The 22,405-nt window shown below is 39.9% G+C and overlaps 1 protein-coding gene across 1 annotated transcript in view; it reads left to right on the forward strand.

The window, feature by feature from the left end:
• The window catches only part of cdkal1 (CDK5 regulatory subunit associated protein 1-like 1), a 219,117-nt gene that overhangs the window by 194,172 nt on the left and 2,540 nt on the right, over positions 1-22,405 (forward strand). The window contains exons 13-14 of the mRNA XM_054621799.1: positions 4,222-4,305; positions 8,317-8,481. Coding sequence (XP_054477774.1) covers positions 4,222-4,305; positions 8,317-8,481 — 249 coding nt within the window. The remainder of the gene's footprint in view (positions 1-4,221; positions 4,306-8,316; positions 8,482-22,405) is intronic.

The raw sequence follows: 22,405 nt of genomic DNA on the forward strand, positions 1-22,405 counted from the left end.
ATTGTTTGATGTGAGTTGTGAGCAAGAAGGCATCATATTCTACCATCCTTCTGTGTGTTTGTATGTTTGCATGATAGAGTTGAGGGAAAGTGTATGTATAAAGCCAGGAATGATGAGCTTTAATAATGAGTTTAATAAATAGATGAAGACCCAAAAATGATTCAGTCAGAGTAAGTAAGAGAGTAACGCATAAATGTACAATGACTGAGTCTAGCTCTGGTGTATCATAAGCCTGCAATCCACTGCTTAACAGTGGGGGGTACGGTTTATGCACTGCTGTGTATTGGTCAAACACTGTGGTAAACTGTACTAATGATGGAAAAGCTGAAAGTTGGTTGGGGAGAAAAGCTTAATACTTCAAAAAGTGCAGTTATGTGAGGTCGGTATCTTACCAACAATGATTCACTCATTGGATAAGATTTTATGAATCATTTATTATTGTTTATATACTGCTTGTATATAAACGGTGCTAATTAACCTGTCCCAATGATTGTTGTTCTAATGTGGTTGTGTTACAGAAATATTAAGTGTGTGTGTTGATTACATCTATATAGCAAGATCTGAGGATACCTAAAGCCGCTGAGAACCAAGTTCAATTCAGACTAGGCGCCTTCATTGTTGCTTTGATTGGCTTCACACTGTACAAATGTGGACACGTTGCATTAATAACTTGATACATGGTCTAATTTGTCTGGAGTCAAATGGATATGTAAAAAAAAAAAGTTATATTATATTACTACACGGAATATACCATCCTTTATTGATGGTTTAGTGTTAGCTTTGAAGAGAGTGACCGTGTAATACACCACATCAGAAAAGATTAGGATAATGTATTATGTCTTCATTTTAAGCACATATGTTTGGCACCTGGGGTTAAAATTTGGCTGCCCTTGTATTAGGATCACAGCCGTGGTAAAGGTCATTCTGAATTGAATATGAATTTAACATAAATTATTGATAAACTACCTTTACTTTCTTTCCTTTTTCAGTATTGCCTTATTGATTGGCAGGTGTGTAATCCCCCTATTTTCGATCTTCAATTGTTGTTTGTTTTCTTTGACACTGACTATTAGCTTCTTATAATTAATCCCATGCAACGGTCTGGCTGTTTAGTAGTCTGGTTAGAAACTTAATCCAGTTCCATGGTTAAAAAAGAAAAAAAGGCAGGGATGCAGCAAGCAATTTTATATGATGTTTAAGTGAATTGTTCCTTTATTTGTTACGCAGATGAAAATGTTGAATACAATTCAAATCCACAGTTATCTCATTATCCTTGTTATGATGTGGATTAATGATCAATTAAACTCCTAATCCCACAAATCTGTAGATCTGCTGTATATCACGGGATGTTATTCTCTGGATGACAAAGTAAATAAACGTCTCTCTGTGCAAAGACACACATACACGGCTTGTTTGGTATTCTGTGACGTTTTTCAATAACTGGAGTAAATACAAATCTAAATGCAGACTCTCATACGCAGATATGCAAGCAAAGAACAGCCGTCACACAAGCCAAGAGCAACACGTACACTGCATAAAAACACATAAACATAGCTCATGATGTTGTGCACATAAATGTGTGCAGCTCATGAACTTTTAATTTACTTAATTCACTGTCATATGAGTCATTGGTTATACTTGGGTGTGTTCATGCATGATCATCCTCTTATTTCACAGTTCAATCAACATATTAAGATATACCTTAATCCCAGATCATTGCTCCTCGCTGGTTGTTTAGGGGTGGATTAGGTATAATTAAGTCAGGCAGATCCATGCAGATCCACATCATACACATCTAGCTTTCAGTTCATTCAGGTCTCTCTTCTGGTGCACAGTGTAAAACTGAAAACTAAATAAAAACTTTAAGAAGCTATTGTGAGATGGAGAGCAAAATGATTCATGCTGACCACCCTGTACTGTACCCACATGTTAAAAGGAGCACTGCTCCGTTTGCAGAACTGAATTAAGAGTGAGAATCTCCAAAGAAAACAAGGATTGTTAACAGAATGATAAAACGTTAACAGGTTAATCCTTAATATGTTAAGTGTTTCTATAAAAGAAACTTCCTTTGTCTTTAAATATATGTACAATACTGTTAAATGTGTCTTTATTCATGTTTGGATTTTAGCCTCACAGCAAAGACATCTGTCTCCAATCCAAACAAAAGGCCCAAATCAAATGTTCCCCATCCAATAATAATGTTCAAAGGATACCCCCCCTTTTTTCTGAAAATGGCTCTGTTTGCAGGAAACAGTGATTTATTTGGTCTCTTTTTAAGTCTACCAGCATGCCTGTGCAGGTGCTGCCTGTTGGAACAAACACGCACACACACAGTAAAATCAGTAAAAAAAAAAAAAAAAAAAAAAAAAAGGAGAAAGCGGTGGAGAGGGAGTTATAGTGGAGGGAAGAGAGATACGAACAACAAAGAAAACGCCCTGAGATAGGAGAGAGGGATGAAAGCAAAATGATAAGGACGGGAAGGAGGAAAGAAAAGAGCACAGAAGATGGGTGTCTGCAAAAATGGAAACACCCTGAGCAATGTGTCAGAGCCATGACTTCTAAGGCTCTGACACATTGCTAAGGAAATGATCAGTCAGCACAGTTTTACTGTACAGGGCTCATCACTGACAGTTAAAATGCAAATACTGCCTATTGAGCCTACAGAACACTCTGTTCCCAACATTTTTAACTACATGTTGCTGCTATTTAAAACCCAGGTGCTTTATGCTCTGAATTGCTGGCTGGGATAAACTGTCTGTGGTGGTTCCTCACATGACAAGATTATTGAAATGTTATCAATCATAAGCCTGGATGCCATGGCAAAATAAACGCAATGTGTATCACCTAGGCACTGCTTTCAGCTGATTTGAATGTGTTAAATACACCAAAGATGAACTGTTCGTCAATCAGGACACTTCTGGGATGCACTCGACCATGCTAACAACAAATAATTTACTTTGTCCATCCACAGAAATATATAATGAAATGAATGTGGATACGGTCAAATATTTGTCAAGATACTTGTCCATGAATGTGTGAAAAAATATATATTTTCCTTTCTGTCTAAGCCAATTCTAAGGTGGTTTTATTCATGCCTGCAGTACTTTCAACAAAAAATATATTCTCTTCTATCTCCCGTCTTTGAGTCAACAACATTCTTCAATGTGTCCCATACAAAATTTCTTGATTGGGAGGCTATGTTGTAGTATTTGATTTGCTGATGTCCTGAATAGTCTGTTCTCTTTTAATTGTATCCAGTATGGCCTTGGTTTTTCCTTTTTTTCATTTTTTGTAAGGAGCTGAGTTTATCTATCCTCTCAGCTAAAGCACTAAAACTGAAGTGTCTTGGGAACCTTGAGATTGTAATTAAATGGTGAACTGCACTAACAGAAAACATGAAAAAAAAACTGAAAGCGCAAAACTTTGATTGAATTTGGATCTTGATGAATGGAAGCATATTGTATGACAGAGGCTTGATTCTGTTGAATTAAAACCAAACAAGATATTCCAGCAACAAAGGTAGTCAAGCTTTGATTGTAAATGTGCTGTAGATACTCATATTGTACATAAACTAAGGTCAGCATTTTGTGTTTTTATAGGGTCAAATTACATCAGCAATATGCGTCAGCAGATTTAATTAGTTGATTTGTTTCAATATACAATGAAACAACATTGTTCTGTCAGCTCAGTTACAGCAAATAACCATACTTTCTTACACTTTTCTAGCCAATTTATAGAAGAAGCAAAAATGTGAAGTCCTTCAAGTAAATAAGAAAAACATATTACTTGTCCCTCTTATCAGTTGTTTTTTAAGTAAATATGCATCCTTCCTGACTCACAAGCTCATCATTAGCAAGAAAAAGTGACTTTTGACAGACTAACCAAACAAAATAAAAAAGAGACTGAGAAGGAGGGTCCTAAATGATTGCCAAGGATATTAATCCTGTTTTTTTGCTTTGGTTATGGTCAGCATATGGCTGAGGACATAGACACACACACACACACACACACACACACACACACACACACACACACACACACACACACACACACACACACACACACACACACACACACACACAGATGGCCACGTCTATAGATGAAAACACATTTGCACAAATGCTGCATGAAAGGCTGATGTTTCCTTAGTCAATAATCTTGTATGTGTTTGATTTTCTTGTCTTAGAAGTGTTTTCTCTCTGTCTCTCACTCTCTGTGTAGGTCGGGGAGAGGCAGCATGTGTTGGTGACGGAGGAGTCATTTGATGCTCAATACTATGTGTCTCACAACAAGTTCTACGAACAGGTAAGATAATTGTTATAAATGAATAGGACACACACTCCAGAGTGCATATATGGTTTTCACCAGCACATTTTTTCTTGTTATATAACACATTCAAAAACAAAATGTTTGACCAGTAAGTTACAATATAATAAATATGTATTCAATATATTTAGACTACCCTACAACGAAACTGTTGTACAGGTAGTGTTTCAGTTTTATGCACTCTTGTATTGTATTTAACTTAAGAGATAATTATATCAAACTTTTTATTAATTGTAATCCCACATTTTGGGATCGAATTTAGAATCAGGCTAAGTTGCACTGGCTGGTATGGATATCAGCATCTGAAGGAGGATTCATCAACTTGGATGTCTGTTGATGTTGGATGTTTGGCATCTTAGTGATGAATCCTAAAATAGTTAAGTTGGCCGACAGACTCTATCCACCATCGAACGCATATAGCGGAAAGCAGTAAATAAATGTGTGTTTGATGAAAATTTCCCCGTATGTTAAACTAATCCAACCCTGCCTCATTTTCACACTTAGTAAATCAGGTCATAAGCTTTGCTTTGCATGTCACAGCGTACTCACAGTAGGTGTCAGAAGCTTAAGCTTGTATTGACTAAAGTAGGTTAGCTATAACATCACACACACACACACACACACACACACACACACACACACACACACACACACACACACACACCCCCCTGCGGTGGTCATGAGAGCATTTGGCGGCTGATAGCGTCGATACTTTTTGCTTTTTTTTTTTTTTTTTTTTTTTTTTAAACATTAAGGTCAGCCCTAAAGACATGCACATTCCATCCTACACACATACAGCTGTTCACATACACACACATCCGCATGGCTTCAAAGACCCTCTCTCAACCTGTGAAAAATTCACTTTAAAACATCTTCAAATAAATCAATTTCCTCCTGCTTTAACCATCATCAGAAACATGTTTGAAGTTATGCTTTTTATTAGCAGGGAGGGCAGGGGATGGTAATAATTTTTCCTCCCTTCCACTTTGCTCTCCTCCCCTCCTCTCCTCCTCCCCCTTTGCACCTCCTTCTGCAGGCTATAAACTTAAGTTACAAGTGTCACTCGGTTCATGTGTGTGTTGTGACGTGCAGACTCTTCCATCCATGTGTGCATTACTGCATATGCAGGCATGTATGTCATGTGTGTCAGTTGACTTTCCTCAAGAGGAAAACACGTTGACATGTTTGATGTTTTTCCCTCTCCCATTTTTTGGGGGACATTAAGTATTTGGCATGTACTCCTAAATCACACTCTGACTTGAAAAAAGAACATGAAAACACTATGTACCAATATGTTCTTGAATCTGTCCCCCCAAGGGATACAACCCCATATCATGTATACTGTATGTCTACATCCATAGGACACACAGACATATACACCACATACACATGAGGTGGTATACACATTACAGAGGTCTGACTCATAATCTCTGACTGATAATGTCCTTAAGTTTTTCCTCACTTGTGTATATATATATATATATTGTTATTATTCTCCGAACTCAATATCATTATTTCCAGCGCTATAATGCGATCACACTTGAAAGTTAAATGTTAATCATCACTGTTTATCACTCTGGATATCAACATCCCAAAGATTTAATTGAAAAGTAAGAATAAAGGGAAAGTAGGATTATAGAGAAAAGCCTTCATTGAACCCTTGAGGGGATATCCAGGTGTTACAGCAACACAAATAGAGAAATAAGTTCAAATAAATAGAGTGGTAAAATGTATGATAAATAACATTACAATATTTTCGACTAGATAATAGGAATAAGATTATAGCTGCAGGTATAATATATGTAAACAGTGAACATCAAATTAATATATACTAAAATCAGGTTTTAGCCTTAAGTGTTGTTTGTATTGATATAACAAAATAAAAAATATAGTGTATGATGTGGTAGCATATAACATATTTACATGGTATAGTATGACATGGTACAGTATAGTATAGGTTTAGGTATTAGACATAGTGTAAGATGCAATGTAATGGTAATAATATTAGTAATAATAATGATTATATTATATAGTTAAAGTAGGGAAAGAGAAAAGCAAAACATTGAAGAGTTCAGTTAGTAGGATTGGGTGGTAGGGGGAGAAATATAGGGAAGTCGAGGATCATGAAATAAATTAAAACAGTAGTGGGAGCAGAGACAAGGGACCAAAAGAGGTGGAGAGGGGGTTGGTGCGTGGGTGGAGTGAAGTGGGGAACAAGGTAGAGAGGTCTGAGTGTGAACAAATGGCCTAGTTTCACTTTTACACCATCAGATGGATATCCATCCTGACGGGTCTAATAGGCACCCGACCAACCTGTGTGTGTGTGTGTGTGTGTGTGTGTGTGTGTGTGTGTGTGTGTGTGTGTGTGTGTGTGTGTGTGTGTGTGTGTGTGTGTGTGTGTGTGTGTGTGTGTGTGTGTGTGTGTGTGTGTGTGTCTCCATGGTTCAGTGAGGAAGTAGGAGGGGGGGGGGTTTCCAATGAAATCGGACAAGCTCTTTCATCATTTAATCATCCTGTAATGGGCCTCAAATGACCCTCACCTACACACACACACACTCACTTTCCTCCCCCACAGCCCTGCTGTTTTACTCTCTGCTCTCAGCCTCGTTGCTGGCTACCTACAAACACATAGACACACACACCCTCACAGTGTCCAGAGTGTCAAGCAGCAGGTGTGTTGATTAGTCAGGTGTGGCGCTGGCTGTGTGTCTGTCTGGGCAGATCTCCTATCATATTCCACCAGCTGGATAAAGACTGACAGATTAACACTGAGCCAGGATTATTCCTGCCATCACAGCAGCAACACTCCCTCCACCAGATCACAAGCTACTCTCTGCCCAGTCAGTATCTTAGCCATGCAGAGTCCTAGACAGACCACCAAATGATCTGAGTCAGCATGCAACCGCCCTGCTGAAGTGAACTTGGACAAGACAATAAATCCTCAGCAGCTCCAAGGTTTCCATCTAAGCCTGATCTTTGGTTTGATAAATGATACCATTTTTAGCTCAATTATTAAACACCATCTTCAAATTTCTTTAATCATTTTATAACAGCCTCCTAAAGAAATTGCCACAGAAGTGACAGACCATAAAGGCCCAGCTGTGTTCATGTCTGCCTATTCAGAAAGGATAACACTATTTAAACCTTAAAGTGATCACTCACATACATGAAGGGAGCCTTTTTCTTTCACTTAGGAAATAGAATAAATCAAATGTTATCAAAGAAAACCTTTACTTTAATGCCGACTACTGTCTTAAATCCCTCCAATAATCACAACTCTTTTTGTATTTACAAGAATGATTGAATCTGAAGGAAGAGCTAGCAAATAGAAGTAAATCAGTACTCTAGAGGCTGTGAACAGCATATATCATTGCAAATCTGTCAACTTTGTGTTTAGTTTGAAAATTGTTTCTGAAAGGAAAAGCATTTGCATATGATCTTTATTTACAGGGATAAGTCATTCAAAACAAATTCTATTTCACTCTAGGCCGTAATTATAACTCTTTGTTTTCTTTTCCTTCCTGCTGAGATTTATAGTTGCCATGGTGAAATAATAAGACGAACCAGCAAATCCCAATGGTTTATCTCACAGCTGTTGCCGTAGTTTTTGACCTCGAGGGCTTCCATAAATGGAACTGAAAACACTCAGCCCTGGATTTTTTGTAAGCGTACAGGGACTGACTAAATAACAATGTGGGAGAGCATTTGGGAAAACAGTTTAAGAGCAGCGGTTAATTGAAAACGTAATCGACAGATGTGGTGAAGTATGCAGAGGGTTGGTTGTTTGTTGCAATGGATGGTGATACAAGTGGGCCTTCCTAGGTGAATGACAAGTGAATGAGTTGCTGGATATATGTCACATCTGGTCACTAAGGTACAGTCACTGCGTCGGTGAATGAAGTCGAATTGTTGAATGATGATTCATTATGGTTCTTTTTGAGGGTTATAAAAATGTGATATCTGTTATGATGTGTTGCTCCTCGTCTACAGGTGCTGGTGCCTAAGAGGGCTGAGTTCAAAGGGAAGATGATTGAGGTGGACATCTACGAGGCAGGAAAACACTTCCTGAAAGGCCGACCAGTAGAGGAGAGTAAGCCATTCACTCCTTCCATTGCCAAACCACTTCAGAAGGGAGAAGTGTCTGGCCTGATGCAGGTAAGCACACACAAATACAGATATAGTTAAATTCAGGCCTCGAGTCACATTTTCTTCCCAATTAAATGCTGCAGTTTAGTAAAAGCAAAAATACATCTAGTTAAATGCGCACAAACAGATTGATGTATGTAAGCACAGTCATCCCTTCATGGCTGTACCACAAAATATTAATCAAAGTAAACTACATATGTAGCAAATAGTTTAAAATAGAGTTAAGGTGGTTGACATAAAACAAAAGGAACAGCAAAACGTTTGGATCGAAACTAAATTAAACTTGACCTTGAGATCAACCTGAAGATGTAAATACAAGATTGGACGCATTTCTATTGCCTCCCAACGACTCTGAACATGACAACGGCTGAGCAGGTAGCTCGCAGCTAACAGTGCTAACAGTGCTAACAGTGCTAGCAGTGTTTACCTGAGGGGGAACCGTAGGGTGAGTGCTATGCTTCTGTAACGATGCTGTCTGTCGTGACAGATTTATAAGCTGTAACTGGCGTATGAGTAGTGCAGAGCAGCAGCCGTGAGCCAGCGGATGGAGCACGCTCGCATGCTGTGCACTAAATGCATGTGCAGCAGGCCTGGCTATGTCAAGAAAGCCAGGAGAAGCTCGGATTACAGCTAACACACACACACGCAGGGATAGTGACTTTATTCTCTGCTCAGGTAGACATTACTCTGCTGTATTTTTTACATAGCAAAGAGTTGTTTGCTGCTATACTAATGCTCTGATTATTTAATTTAGAACTTTAAATGTCAGAAATAAAAGGTAAAACATGACATAATGGGAACTAGAAAGGTAAGGGAGCAATTCTGGGATACAGGTTAAAACGCTTTTCAACCAGAGAACATTTGTGTTGGGATCCCACCAGCCGTGACTCTTGCGCGTGCCAGGGGAATAAAGAGTCAGTTCCAATGGCCCTCCCTACACCCATACTTCCAGTGCCCTCCCTCGAACCACACCCATCTTCGAACCATCCCTGATTTTGATCTTAACGACAAATCTATGAAGTTTCACGACATCTTGCGCGGTTGTGAACAATTACAGTCACAGATTCTGTCCAAGAAAAAAAAACACCTACTGTAGCAGGAGCATTTTTACACTTTACCACAAATATATTCAGTACAGAATATCAATCCCTCCAAGACTCCCTCCCTGATCTCTTGATGCATGGTCCATGGACAAAGACAAAAACAATAGATCAATTTGTGAAGGTGATACGATACACTTTCTTTTTGAAGTCCATTGAATGCAATTTGATTCAGCTGCAAATTCATATTTAATGATCTAAGATTAAATTATTTTAAACAAAAGAAAGTGTGTGTTTAAAAAATAAATACAAAATATTCTTCAATTTGTATTGAATCAGAAATGCCCCAATTTTTTCTAATGTTATACAAGTTGGGTATTGTTAACATTGGTTCCCAAGTGAGACAGCAATCTTAATTTGGTTTATGAGCACATATTGTTGTAAATAAAACTGTATTATTTCAGATGTTTTCTTCATTCAGATGGATTTAGGGGTCAGGTTGCTTTGGAAGTAGTTTTAGCTGTTATTCACTTTTGGTTGGTTGTTACTCTCAATATCATTACAGTCAATGCCCAAATCCCAAACTCACTGACTCTTTTCAATTTAATTCCACACCACATTTTGTGAGCATCTGTGGTTGTCTATCAATGTAGCCATATTAGTATACTAATATTAAGTAATTTTGTCTTGATGGAATTAGTGGCTTTTTTTGACAACTTTAAATCAGTTACCCACGTAGTGTGTGTATGAGTGTGCATGTGTCTACCAGATGTGTACTGGTCTTTTTCAGGTTTTTTGAGACCTTTCCTACATCTGTCAAGCCCTCACTCTGTGTTCTTCCTTATCCAAACTATAAAACTTTTATTTACAACAGGCTATTCAAATTTTGTTCAGTCAGCAAATGAATTAGGTGTGTGTGTCCACATTTTTAATCCATGCTCATGCAGTTTGTGGAAAAGCCCCAGTGTATCAGGCGTGAGATAAGTAATTTAAGATAAGCTGTGGCTGGCTAAACTGTCCTCTGCCTTCTTTACGGCCACACGCACGCACGCACGCACACACGCACACACACACCATGTTAATGTATCTGTTTCACTGCATGTGTTATTTTTCACTCCGACTAGCTGTAGCTTATAGCTCAGGACATGGAGCCACGGAGCAGAATATGATACACTTTCTAATTTCACACTCCATCAGCCTTTACTGCCAGACAGAGAGGGAGGGGAATAAAGGAACAGACAGAGACATGAGAGAGAGAGAGAGAGGGTTAACACTGATGAAGAGGAAAGAAAGCAGAGAGAGAGACATTTTTTAGAGGCATAAAATGAGATAAAAAGAAAGAGAAAAGGTTTAACAGCAAGCCAAGCGGCACGTCGGCACGTCACCCACATACACACACACACACACACAGGTCACAGGTCACACTCTTCGTACTGTTATGCACAATGTTTTTCACACACTGTACTGTAAATACCTTTGTCTGATCAATGTCCACCCTTAATGTGCTCCAGAAGAGAATTTACGTAGATATCCAGAAAGCATTTATTAAAAAAAATGAGAATGACAATAGCTGACACATAATCACTTTCTGTCGGTTTTACACTCTGTGTAGATGAGGTTGAGTGGCAGAGCTGTATGTGTTGAAATAAAGTGGTGTATGAGGATATGAAAAAAAATAATGAATGCTTGTCTCTGCTTTCCAAGGCATATTGGCAATTAACATATTGTTATATTAAGTGATCTCCAGTGATGCTGCTGATGATCTGTAATCCATAGTCCTTGACCAGCATTGTCAGCTCTTAATGACACCAGAGTGGAACTGGAGCACAGTACTAATAGATAAGTGACCTAATGGCTTGGAAACCCAGCAGTATTTGCAAGCTACACACACAGACACACTTAAAGCACAGCCCTCTGTTATATGTGATGTCCTTGACAACCGTGTGTCCAGAATCTGTATGTGTTCTTATTATTTTAAGTGAACAGGTCTGATTGAAAATATCCATGCGCACACATGCATTTAGTAATATCTGGCACTAGCATACCCATGTATACACGCATATCTAAGGATATGCACATGTGCACACACACACACACACACACACACACACACACACACACACACACACACACACACACACACACACACACACTGGTGGCTGGCCTATATATATTGAAGACCATCTATTTTCTGAGTCTCTGTGAGTCTACCACACACTGAGCTGAATGTGTATGTGAGATGAATGAATGATTAGGGAAAGGCAGATAGATGCTCACCCCCATGTCTTGCAGCAGAGTCTATAATTACAGGCTTTTGGCAGAGAGCGAGAGGAAAACAGAAGAATAAAGGACCAGGAGGAGAGAGATTGCGTGATGAGGTGCATGATAGCTGAGTAGCTGATAGAAGGACAGGGTCTGAGCTTTTTCGTTTCATGTAAGATGCAGAGGAGCGTCGTAAGAAAAAAGTGAGAAAGAGAGAGTGGTAGATAAGTGGTTGATCGGATAGGCAGAGGAACCCACTAAGGTCTGTAATATCCATTTGTCAAAAAAAGGAACAAAGTGAGAGATCTATCATTTCCGAGATTGAGAGAGAGAGATGATTGCCGACCATCCAGCATCCATACCAATGTGTGTGGGAATGAAGCAATATGGCCGGACGGAGAGATAGATGGATGGATTTATAGAGGAGTGACATGTGAAAGCTTGTGTTGATGGCTGGGGAAGGATGGACTTGAAAGAGGACGGATAGATTTGGATGCATGGCTGTGAGACATGGTGGCTTAGATGCACACAACTGATGGATGAGTAGACGAATGGATGCATGGATGTGTGAATATATTGACAGGTACAGAAATCATAGATGGATGGACGAGTAGTGAGGATGGATTCCTAATGATCTAACGGCACACTGCTCTTTGTCCGTGTGCAGCCAAAGCTTCATTCCTTTGTCCAGTGCGACATGTTCATTAAAAGGCCTTGCTGTTTTGGCCATTCCATTCCATGAAACAACACCAAGGTTTTAGAGAGCTAGAAATGTGCTTTTATTGACATGAATGACATCTCTTCTTCTGTTTCTCTTTCTTACCGGCTCTTTATCTCTCCGGCTTTCCGCAGAAGGGGAAGGACAGTAATGAGTCTTTTAGTGGGACACAATGGCAGAGAAAGCACTCAACAGCACGGTGGAGGAAAGAAAAATAGAAAGTATCTTCACCAGTCCTCATCCTCAGATGAAATGAAATGATAGAAGACGAAGGGGGGGTTGTATGTGAGAGAAGCCAAAAAATGAAACAACAGTGAAAGAGAGAGAGCAAGGTAGATGGGAGAGATCAGGAGACAGAAAAGCTGCTTGAGTGCCACCCAATAATCAGTTCTTTTCACAGCACACTTTCTCAAGGAGACCAAGAGAACAGGAGAAAGAGAAGAAAACAGCTCTGCGCCTTTCACAAGACAGCAAATTGACAGTCGGTATGAAAGACAGAATAGAAGAAGGAGTGAGCTGGGCATGGAATACGAGTAGTGAACAATGTCCCTCCATGACCACAAATTGACAGAAAAAACTAAAAAAAATGGAGGTGAATGGACAAATCTCAGCTGGCGTATACAATTTCATTTTTTCCTTTTCTCTGGGGCTTGTATTCATGGTTTTCACAGCCTTCTTGTGGCTTTCTTTCTTTTTCATCATATCTCTGTTTGTCTTTCCTTTCATTGCGTTTTTCTTTGTATTTGTGCCCTGTGTCATTATTTTCATTATAATCTTTCTTCCTTTTAACTCTTGCTCCTCTGTCCTGACAATTATATTATAAAAACAAGTATATGTTACTTGTTTGGCATGAATTGGTAGAAAACTATAAAAACACTGTGTGGATGTGATCAATTTATAATTGTATCTTAGCATATTCTAGTACAGGCTGAGTGGGTGGGATTGCTGGTATTTTGCATCATAGTGCTTACAGAACATTTAAACAGACAGTAACATACACTACAGGTTCATTGGTAAAACAAAGCTTTTACGCACACACACAAACACACATTTAATCACACGTATACAACGATGCACAGTTCCCCCAGTGTGCGTGGCAGACTCCTACTAGCCGCAGGCTATATGAGACACTGGCTGTATGCACATAATCATCATGTAGACAAAACACACACAGGCGGCCAACACGAACATAGACTCACACACAGGCATGACACTTAAAACGAAAATCTGCATTTCACCCCAAACAATTGAACAGCTCCGTGTTGACATGCAACTGTTGGGGACGGTTGCTTTGATGTTGCGTTATGCACACATCATGTTGTCAGGAAAAGAACAAAAATCTAAGATTATGCCGTCTTTTCTAGACCAGATACTGTAAATCCTCTCAAATCTATTTTTATGTATTTTATGATTTAAAATGTCAAAAGGTTTTGCTTGGCCTTTGCATGACTTTGTTTACTCTGAGAGCAAATCATTTATTTTGCCTTCAAAGCAGCGTGTGTAGCTATTTCTAGCATTTAATTTAGCATATCAAATTGTATTGCATAGCCTGCGTCTTGTGTATGCTTGAAGACCCAATGTCACACTAACAAAGGAATAAATGTTAAGCCATCAAATATTAGTCTATTTTCAGTATTCTTACCTAACATGTCAAATGGCATTACGCAGCCCCCGTCTGTTTTGTTTATTTTAAATGTCAGAGGGTTTTAAATACCCCTTGCTCTGAGTTTGCTTTTAAACCACAGATGGGAGATGTAAATAACAAAGCACTTAGCCAAAAAAAGATGTTTAGTTATTGAGCAATCATGTTGTTTTTTTGGCCATTAACATGGAAGAAAATTCCACGTTAATTTAAAAATAGACTTTCCCCTCCTGAACATTCTCCTGAGCAAAGTTCTTAAGCTGTTGAGTCACCCGTGGCTTTGTATTTTATTTCAAATTATACCATTCTCTTAAGCTGAAAAGGCTGTCTCAACAGAATTAGAGCTGCGGTTTTGTTGGAGTATGTCTCAGCAGTTTTTTCTTGTTATTGCAATAGTTTTTGATTGAGAGAGAAGATCATTTTTTATTTACAACCCATGCCCTACAACACAGACTTCTTCTAATACTAATGAAAAAGTAAAATTCTACCACTCAGCTTGAAGTTGCCTTTTCCAAGTAACCAGTGCTGGCCTCAGTTACCTGTGGGTTCTCACCCATTGGGTTACCTGCTAACCCCTCAGACATACCCTAAGCCTTAGTTGCTTTAGGCTGAGGGGTTAAGCATCCTATCCCTTCAGCTAGTTGGGTAAGCAACTATGACGAAAGACTTGGATGAGAGAAGTTATGCTATTTGGATTACTTAAAGCATTACCCTGTGCTAATGTGTCACTGAAAAAGGCCCACCTCCAGAGGTTCAGTAGACGTTCTGGTCTCCCATTATTTCCCCATCCAATACACAGTTTAATGTAAGCTTTAACTTTGCGATACATTTCAACAATTTGTAATCATGCTAATAGTATTCACGACAATAGACTACAGGTATGATTGTCTTTGCTCACTTACATTTTTTTTCAGCGTTGGGATGCACCTGAGAAATGTAATCTACCCGCTTTAATCCGAGGCTCAGGAAAACACCTTGCTACTTAATCACCTGAGACACATTACCTGGAATGACTCCCAAGAAACAGCAAGTTACTTAACGTAATGGTGTGTTGTATGACAGCAAATTAAATCTGAAATATGTCTTTAGTTGTCTCACAACCACTTCAGGCCCCTTCCCCTCTTTGCTCGCAGGCAAAGACACGATGCCGCTGAGGTGACAGGAGACATTTTTTCTCAGTGGGAAGAGTAATTGAGATGCTGCAGTAACACATTTAATAGAAGCTGAGTAGTAGATAGTAGGCTTTCATGCCTTCTCTATATACTTTTTGTCCACCAAGTATTTCTGTGAGTGTGTCTGTGTGTTCGTGTCTACACGTTTTGTCCAGCTTTTTCCATTGCCTGTCTGAAAGCATCTGCTGTTTGTAATAGTACCTGTCATGTGTTTGAACTATACATGCACACCTCAGTGTAAACACATGTAGTGTCCGTCTGTATTTAGTTAACTGTGGCTGTAAAACTATTTGTGAGGACGACTTGATACTGTTATTGAGTTTAAAGTATACTTGCTTATGTCTGTTAGTCAAGTGTATAGATAAGCGCAGTACACACTGTAAGATTCACAATGCATGCATCAAGTACAAGATCTAAACTTATGTGTTCGTGTGTGTGTGTGTGTGTGTGTGTGTGTGTGTGTGTGTGTGTGTGTGTGTGTGTGTGTGTGTGTGTGTGTGTGTGTGTGTGTGTGTGTGTGTGTATAAGAGGGTGAGAGATTTATTGTAATCAGTCTGATGCCTATTGAAAGCAACTGTCTGTCATCTGGTGCTGCTGGTTTGGTGATGCTCTGGTGCTTTTCCCAGATGGTAGTGAGTGGAGCAGGGACACTGGTGTCTTAAACCATTTTTGGGGTTTTTCATATGCATCAGGTAAAACTCAATAGGTACTGTCAAGTGAAGGTAGGTCTATCCTTGGGATTTTGGGTGCCACTATCGTTATCTTTTTATGATCCTGCCAAAATGTTCTTGAAGTACAGTGAATAAAGTTGGTTAGGGATTTAGTGTCAGTACTAAATATTTTGAGATGGATCAAGAAACATCTTTACAGGGCTTTGCAGAGAATGTAGGGGAAAATGGCTATGAGGCGCATTGAAGGTACTAGTGTATATGCTGTGATATGCAGTTGGGTAAATGGGTACAGCCACTGTTGCCCTGGAAACTTCATCACACTTCATCACATACTAAAATTTAAAAAAAAAAAGAAATAAAAAAAATAAATAATATATATATATATATATATATATATTTGTCTGGCTATTTTTGTGATCGATGATCCTTTATTGTGACACATTACTGCTTGGCTTGGACACCAGCCTCATTGACTACTGACTGGAGCCAACAGTTAAAGCCAAAAAGCAGTTAAAAGCCGTGAAATACCACATTAACACCACATTAAATAACGGTTGCCTTCAACACAGGAAATATTTCTCGCTCGTGAAATTGATTTCCATTCCCATGGCCTGCAGACACTAGTGGATGCATTGTTGTGTTTATTGCATCTGATGACTGTAATTTTGCACTTTCTGTTGCGTAGAGGGAGAAAAAAGAGCCCATAAAAGCCGCACCTCTACTGGTGAATTTAATGACTATCCAGGTCATTTTTTAATAGCATAAAAACTCAAATCTAGATTAAAATGATGATTAACTCTTTCATAGATTATTTGCTGTGATATATATATTGATGTGAACTTTTGTTGTGTGTGTCTGTGATGTGTCTGAGACAACTTGCATACACATGTTGTGTAGTTTTACCAACATTCATCACTGTGTCAGAGAGTTTTACAGTAGCGCTGATGGAGGAAATTTATGATCACAGATGAAAAAGAGGAAGACAGAACATGACTCAAGTTCCCGACTGAGCCTCATTACTCTTTCTTAGTTCCATAGAGTTCCAACAAACACATTTATTTGTATCAGAAATATGACTTGTAATCACTCCTAATTTCTCTCCCGTCCCTCTATGTTGAAAATGCAGCTGCAGCTCATTGTGATTGTCACTATGGCTTTGTCAAATCACCCGTGACTAAAGAGCCTGTTACAGTATCTGTGTAAGGCACACACACGCGAACGCACACAAACCACTTTCATGGTCTCTGTGTGTCTAGAGCAACACTGACAGCTGGTGAGGATCATGTGAGAAATGTGACCACTGTGTATTGTGCTTTCCGGCTCTCGTGATGCGTTTGTGTGTGTCACTGTGTGTACCTTTGTGTGAATGTGTCAGTGTGTGTTGGCGGAGGCTGCACCAGATACCCAGGCAGATTTTTCGTTTTCTTTTTTTAAAAAGGGTCATGCGTGGAATTGGAGCAAGAGTTTTTAAGAGAGAGAGAAATTTGAGAATCCTAGACCTCGAGGGAAAAGTATCTCGCTGTGCTAGCCAGTCTGTCCCCCTAGTGTGGTGTTAGATGATTTTCAGGAGGATTATTTTTGCTCTACCGCTGTGAGCAGAGACAGAAATTATCCACCACACGTACAAACACACTTACTCACAAATGCCAGCTCTCTTACTCTCTCTTTCTCACAGACATATGCACGAACTCAGCATGCCAGCTAGCAGGTGGTGAACTATCATTGAAAGCCACATCTCTCATTTTTTCCTACACCCTTTTCTCATTTCTTCTCATTTTTTTCCCTCTTCTCTCCACTCCTCTCCTCCCCTCTCTCCCACTGTGCTGACACGCACCTACTGGCACTTGGATTTTCACTTATCCTCCCTACTAGTAATAGATTTTATACTGTGCTATTCAGTCTCTCGCCTGACACCCCGTTGCTAGAGGGCACCTGCAGAGAGACAGATGAATAGATGGATAGAGAGGGAAGGCATCATACTTGGCCTGTCAATGTAGAGAAAGATAATGGTTCTGACACTCAACTTTTTTTTTCTATTTCACCAGTACTTTGCGCTTAATCTATTTCTCCTTTTGTCTCAATTTTCATAAAATATTAATCTTGCTCCTGTTCTTACTCAAGTAAGCAGTAAATTAAATGTGCCATACTAAGTGTATTTTATTGAAGTCTTTACAGGCAGCCTTTTCTAATTCACTTATTCCTGTTATGAATTGAACAAACTTTTCATTCTTTTATTGCTTACACTGTCAGTTCATCAATCCTTTAATGAATGAGTCAATGTTTAAAAACCTGCTAAAAGGCATACAGTGGGACCTCGGGGAAGAGTACGTTTCAAATATATTACTGCTGATAAGATTGGATTAGTGATTTGAACTCTTGGCAGAAGCACCTGTAATCATTATGATCACACCTTTTACAGTTAAGAGGCTCAGTAACAAGTAGCACATGCACTATGACAGGGACTACAGGGACTTGACATGACTATCACCATACACCCAACAAGAAGCACCCTTATTGTTTTTCAAGCATCAAAACAGCGTATCAGTTTCGCCGTTGGGTAGTCCACCGATGATCCTAACATTGAGCACATGTAGATACATCAGCCAGACCTCTGCTACTGATTCTCCCCCCACCTATTGTCTGAAGTTACTGTAAGTGACTTTTAGATGTGTCACGTAGGCGTTGCTGGTCACAGTATCCATCATCCATTGTGTGTGGTAACAGAGGAAACCATTCAGACACGATGCTGAGGAGAAGAGTGGGTGGAAAGGTAGCATTCACAACCATCAGAGAGGAAAGGGGAGCAGGAGTTTAGTGTAGTATGGTAAGGCAGAGTACAGATGCTATGCAGCTGCTCATACAAACGGCCATGTGCATGCAACACGTGTAGGCGTGCACTGACTCTCTGTTACATGCGAATACAAACTGTAGGCCTACCTACAAGCATGTGTTTGCACTTTGACAAAATCTGTCTTGCTTATATGCTGCATTCACAGAAGACAAACCGGATATGAATTTAGTGGACGAGAGGAGGATGGTAAAATGAGTTGAGGCTTTCAGGGAGACACCTTTGCCATCTTAAGTTGGAATATTTTTAACTTTTTGCGATCCTCCAAGTCTAAATTACATTACATTACATTACATTACAGTCATTTAGCAGACGCTTTTATCCAAAGCGACTTACAGGAAGTGTATTCAACATAGGTATTCAAGAGAACTACTAGTCACCAGAAGTCATAAGTGCATCTCCTTTCTTAAACAAGCATCTAAGAGCATAAACCAGAGCAAAAGTATAGTGCAGAGGCAGATTACTACGAAAACAATAATTGCAACAGACTAATACGAATATAATAAGTGCTACAAACTACTACGAATAGGATAAGTGCAGTAAAGAGATTGGAAGTTAAGAAGGTCCTCCGCGAGTTTGCCTGTTCTCCATTTGCGCTCAGCCGCTCTTAGGCTCCGTCTATCAGTACGCACTGAGTCCGACAGCCATGGGGCAGGAGGAGTTGGCCGTGCAGGCCTGGAGGTGAAGGGACAGAGGTTGTCCAAAGAGGAGGAAAGGGTGGAGAGGAGAAGATCAGAAGCAGGATCGGGGGATAGGAGAGAGAAGGATTCAGGGTCAGGGAGGGCAGAGGTAACGGAAGAGATCAGCGGGGGGGAGGGAGCGGAGGTGACTACGGGTAGAAAACCATGTGGGTAGGTGGAGGAAGTAAGGGGGGAGAGGAGAGGGAGAGGGAGTAGGACATGAAGTAGTGGTCCGAGAGCTGGAGGGGAGTGACAGAGAGGTTAGCGGTAGAACAGTGTCTAGTGAAGATAAGATCCAGCTGGTTGCCGGCCTTGTGGGTAGGAGGAGAAGAGGAGCGATAGAGGTCAAAGGAGGAGAGGAAGGAAAGCAGTGGTTCTAACTTATCAGTCTGGATGTTGAAGTCGCCGAGCATGATGAGCGCGGAGCCATCGTCATGGAAGTGCGAGACTAGTGTGTCAAGCTCCTCCAGGAACTCACCAAGAGGGCCTGGTGGGCGATACACAACAGCAATGGTGAGCTTGACTGGATAAGTGACAGTAACAGCATGAAATTCAAAAGAGGACGGGGAGAACTGTGGAACAGAGACAAGTATTTCCATTTTGGGGAGATTAGCAGGCCAGTGCCACCACCTCGCCTCGCAGCTCTGGGAGTGTGAGAGAAGGAGTACACATCTGACAGAGCTGCGGGTGTGGTGGTGTTTTCTGGTGTGATCCAGGTCTCAGTTAGAGCAAGAAAGTTGAGGGAGAGCAAGGATGCGTAGCCTGAGATGAACTCAGCTTTCGGCACTGCCGACTGGCAATTCCAAAGCCCCCTGACACCGCTTGCTCACCATGGGCTGAGAGAGTGGGATAGATGAGATTAGTGGGGTCACGGCACCTGGGAGTGACCCACTGTCTACGTGACCACCGGACAGAGGAATGGACAGAAATAGGATGCAGACACATGGTAGTCAATATAAGCAAATTACTGACCCGTACAAGTCCACGCTCGAGAAGTCATTGCTTGACGAAGTCTGGCTTGAAAAAGTCGCCCTGTTGCCTTTGTTCGCCCTAGCCTTCGTTTGCCTGACGCTTCCAGCCACCAGCAGTGGTTAAGGACCTACCTACTGATTGCTCATTGTCTGCCAGGAGTGTAAGCCACTCCCCCTAGCAGTTAAGAGGACAATTGACCTATTGAAACTAAACTAAATTAAATTAGCAAGCAGATGTTACGTAGCTCCCTCACACTAGACAAGTTGTTTTGCTTGCAATAGAATATTAACAGGATAGTGCATTTTAAAACTACGTGCATTACTAAAATGATTAATTTAATATTACACAAAATAATTTGATTTAATATATTTAATATCATTGTCATAGCAACATCTTCATGTGTGTTTTATTTTGCTATTCGTCAGAAGGTTGCTGTTTTTTCTGTTCCGTCCAGATGTTGCCCGTCTACCTGATTGTGAATGCATTAATACTCGCAGTTCATAGTTCAAAAGTGCAGCATGCATACAAAAGCTCTACAATTACGATCATCAGCTATATAATATGGCAAACTGAGAGATAACATGCACAGCCAGATATTGGTTTATGGTAAACAGAATTCCTCAAGTTGGTTAAGCGTCCTACTATGAAAAAAAGGACAGAGGATGGACAAGAAAATTGCAAACCCTCTCATTGGCGATCCATAGAAAGAAGAAATAAAAACAGATGAGACAGTAGTTTGGTGAACAGGAGGAGATACTTGAGGGGGAGTGAGGGAGGAAGAGTTCCGAGTCAATCTGCCTATGGTAAATATCAAAGCCAAACCTCTTTCAGTTATCCCTAGTGAACTTGATTAAAGGTTATTCTAGAAGGCCACTAATCAATCGCTCAATATCGGCCCACATAATCTTCCTTCATGACCAACTGGCATGCAGGAGGAGACATATAGGAATTACCACAAGGTCATCCAGATCGATTTCCACTCTGCTTAGAGATGTTGTCAAGTGCTGGTTCTCCTATCCTATATGTTCAAATTATAAGGGCCACATCTTGTGTAGGATTATTTATTCATTATAATATCAATTGGCTTTGCTTGAAACTGCACATCAGGTCTGCACTCTCAGACATTAAGATAAAACTATATCAATGTGTATTAAAACTGAAGGATGATCAATGAAGGAGGGTAGTGTTCAGAGAGAAAGTATTCAGTGTTTCCATCTGAAATATATTTATAAAAAATTACAACATATTTTTAATGTTGCTCTTATCTCAGCTGCTTGTATTGTTGTTTCAATAAGCAGCATCATTTACTCATGTACATTGTTACAGTTTTCATGTTGGTCCTCAAATTCAGCCCAAAGCAGTCTTTGCTTTAGGTGCATACTTCAACTCTGTCTGAATTGTCTGTCCTTCTAGAAGAAGCAGTTGAACGAGCAGTTATACTTGTTATAGAAACATTGTTGCAATGCAACGTGCAAATGCTGTGCTACCGAGATATTAACTTGAGCAATATCACAGAGTCCGCCTTACTTGGCTTTACTTACATTGTAAGCCAACTCTTATTTTTTCACTTCTCCCAAGCATACATACGTAACTACATCACAGTGCACCTTCCTTAAAATCAGCTTGATTCAATAGACAGCACTCTGTAATAATTGGATCACTACAAAACTGCTTTACACAGAGATAATGGCACCATAATTGAAATGCACTCATTTGCATAAGCAAATAGGTGGCTTTATGAATGGTTCCATCCACAAAAATATCAAAATAAGCAGTGAATTTGAAATTGTGTTAATTATGTTTCTGTAATTTCCAAATGAAACTGAGTTGTAAAGAGAAAGCAGATGGAAAGAGACCGAAGTTGAGAGGACAAAAGAGATAAAGTACAGTGGAATAAATAATAAACCCCTGTGATTCCCCTTTGCGCT

This window comes from Anoplopoma fimbria, chromosome 20 (genome assembly GCF_027596085.1).
Source record: "Anoplopoma fimbria isolate UVic2021 breed Golden Eagle Sablefish chromosome 20, Afim_UVic_2022, whole genome shotgun sequence".
Classification (NCBI taxonomy): Eukaryota; Metazoa; Chordata; class Actinopteri; order Perciformes; family Anoplopomatidae; genus Anoplopoma; species Anoplopoma fimbria.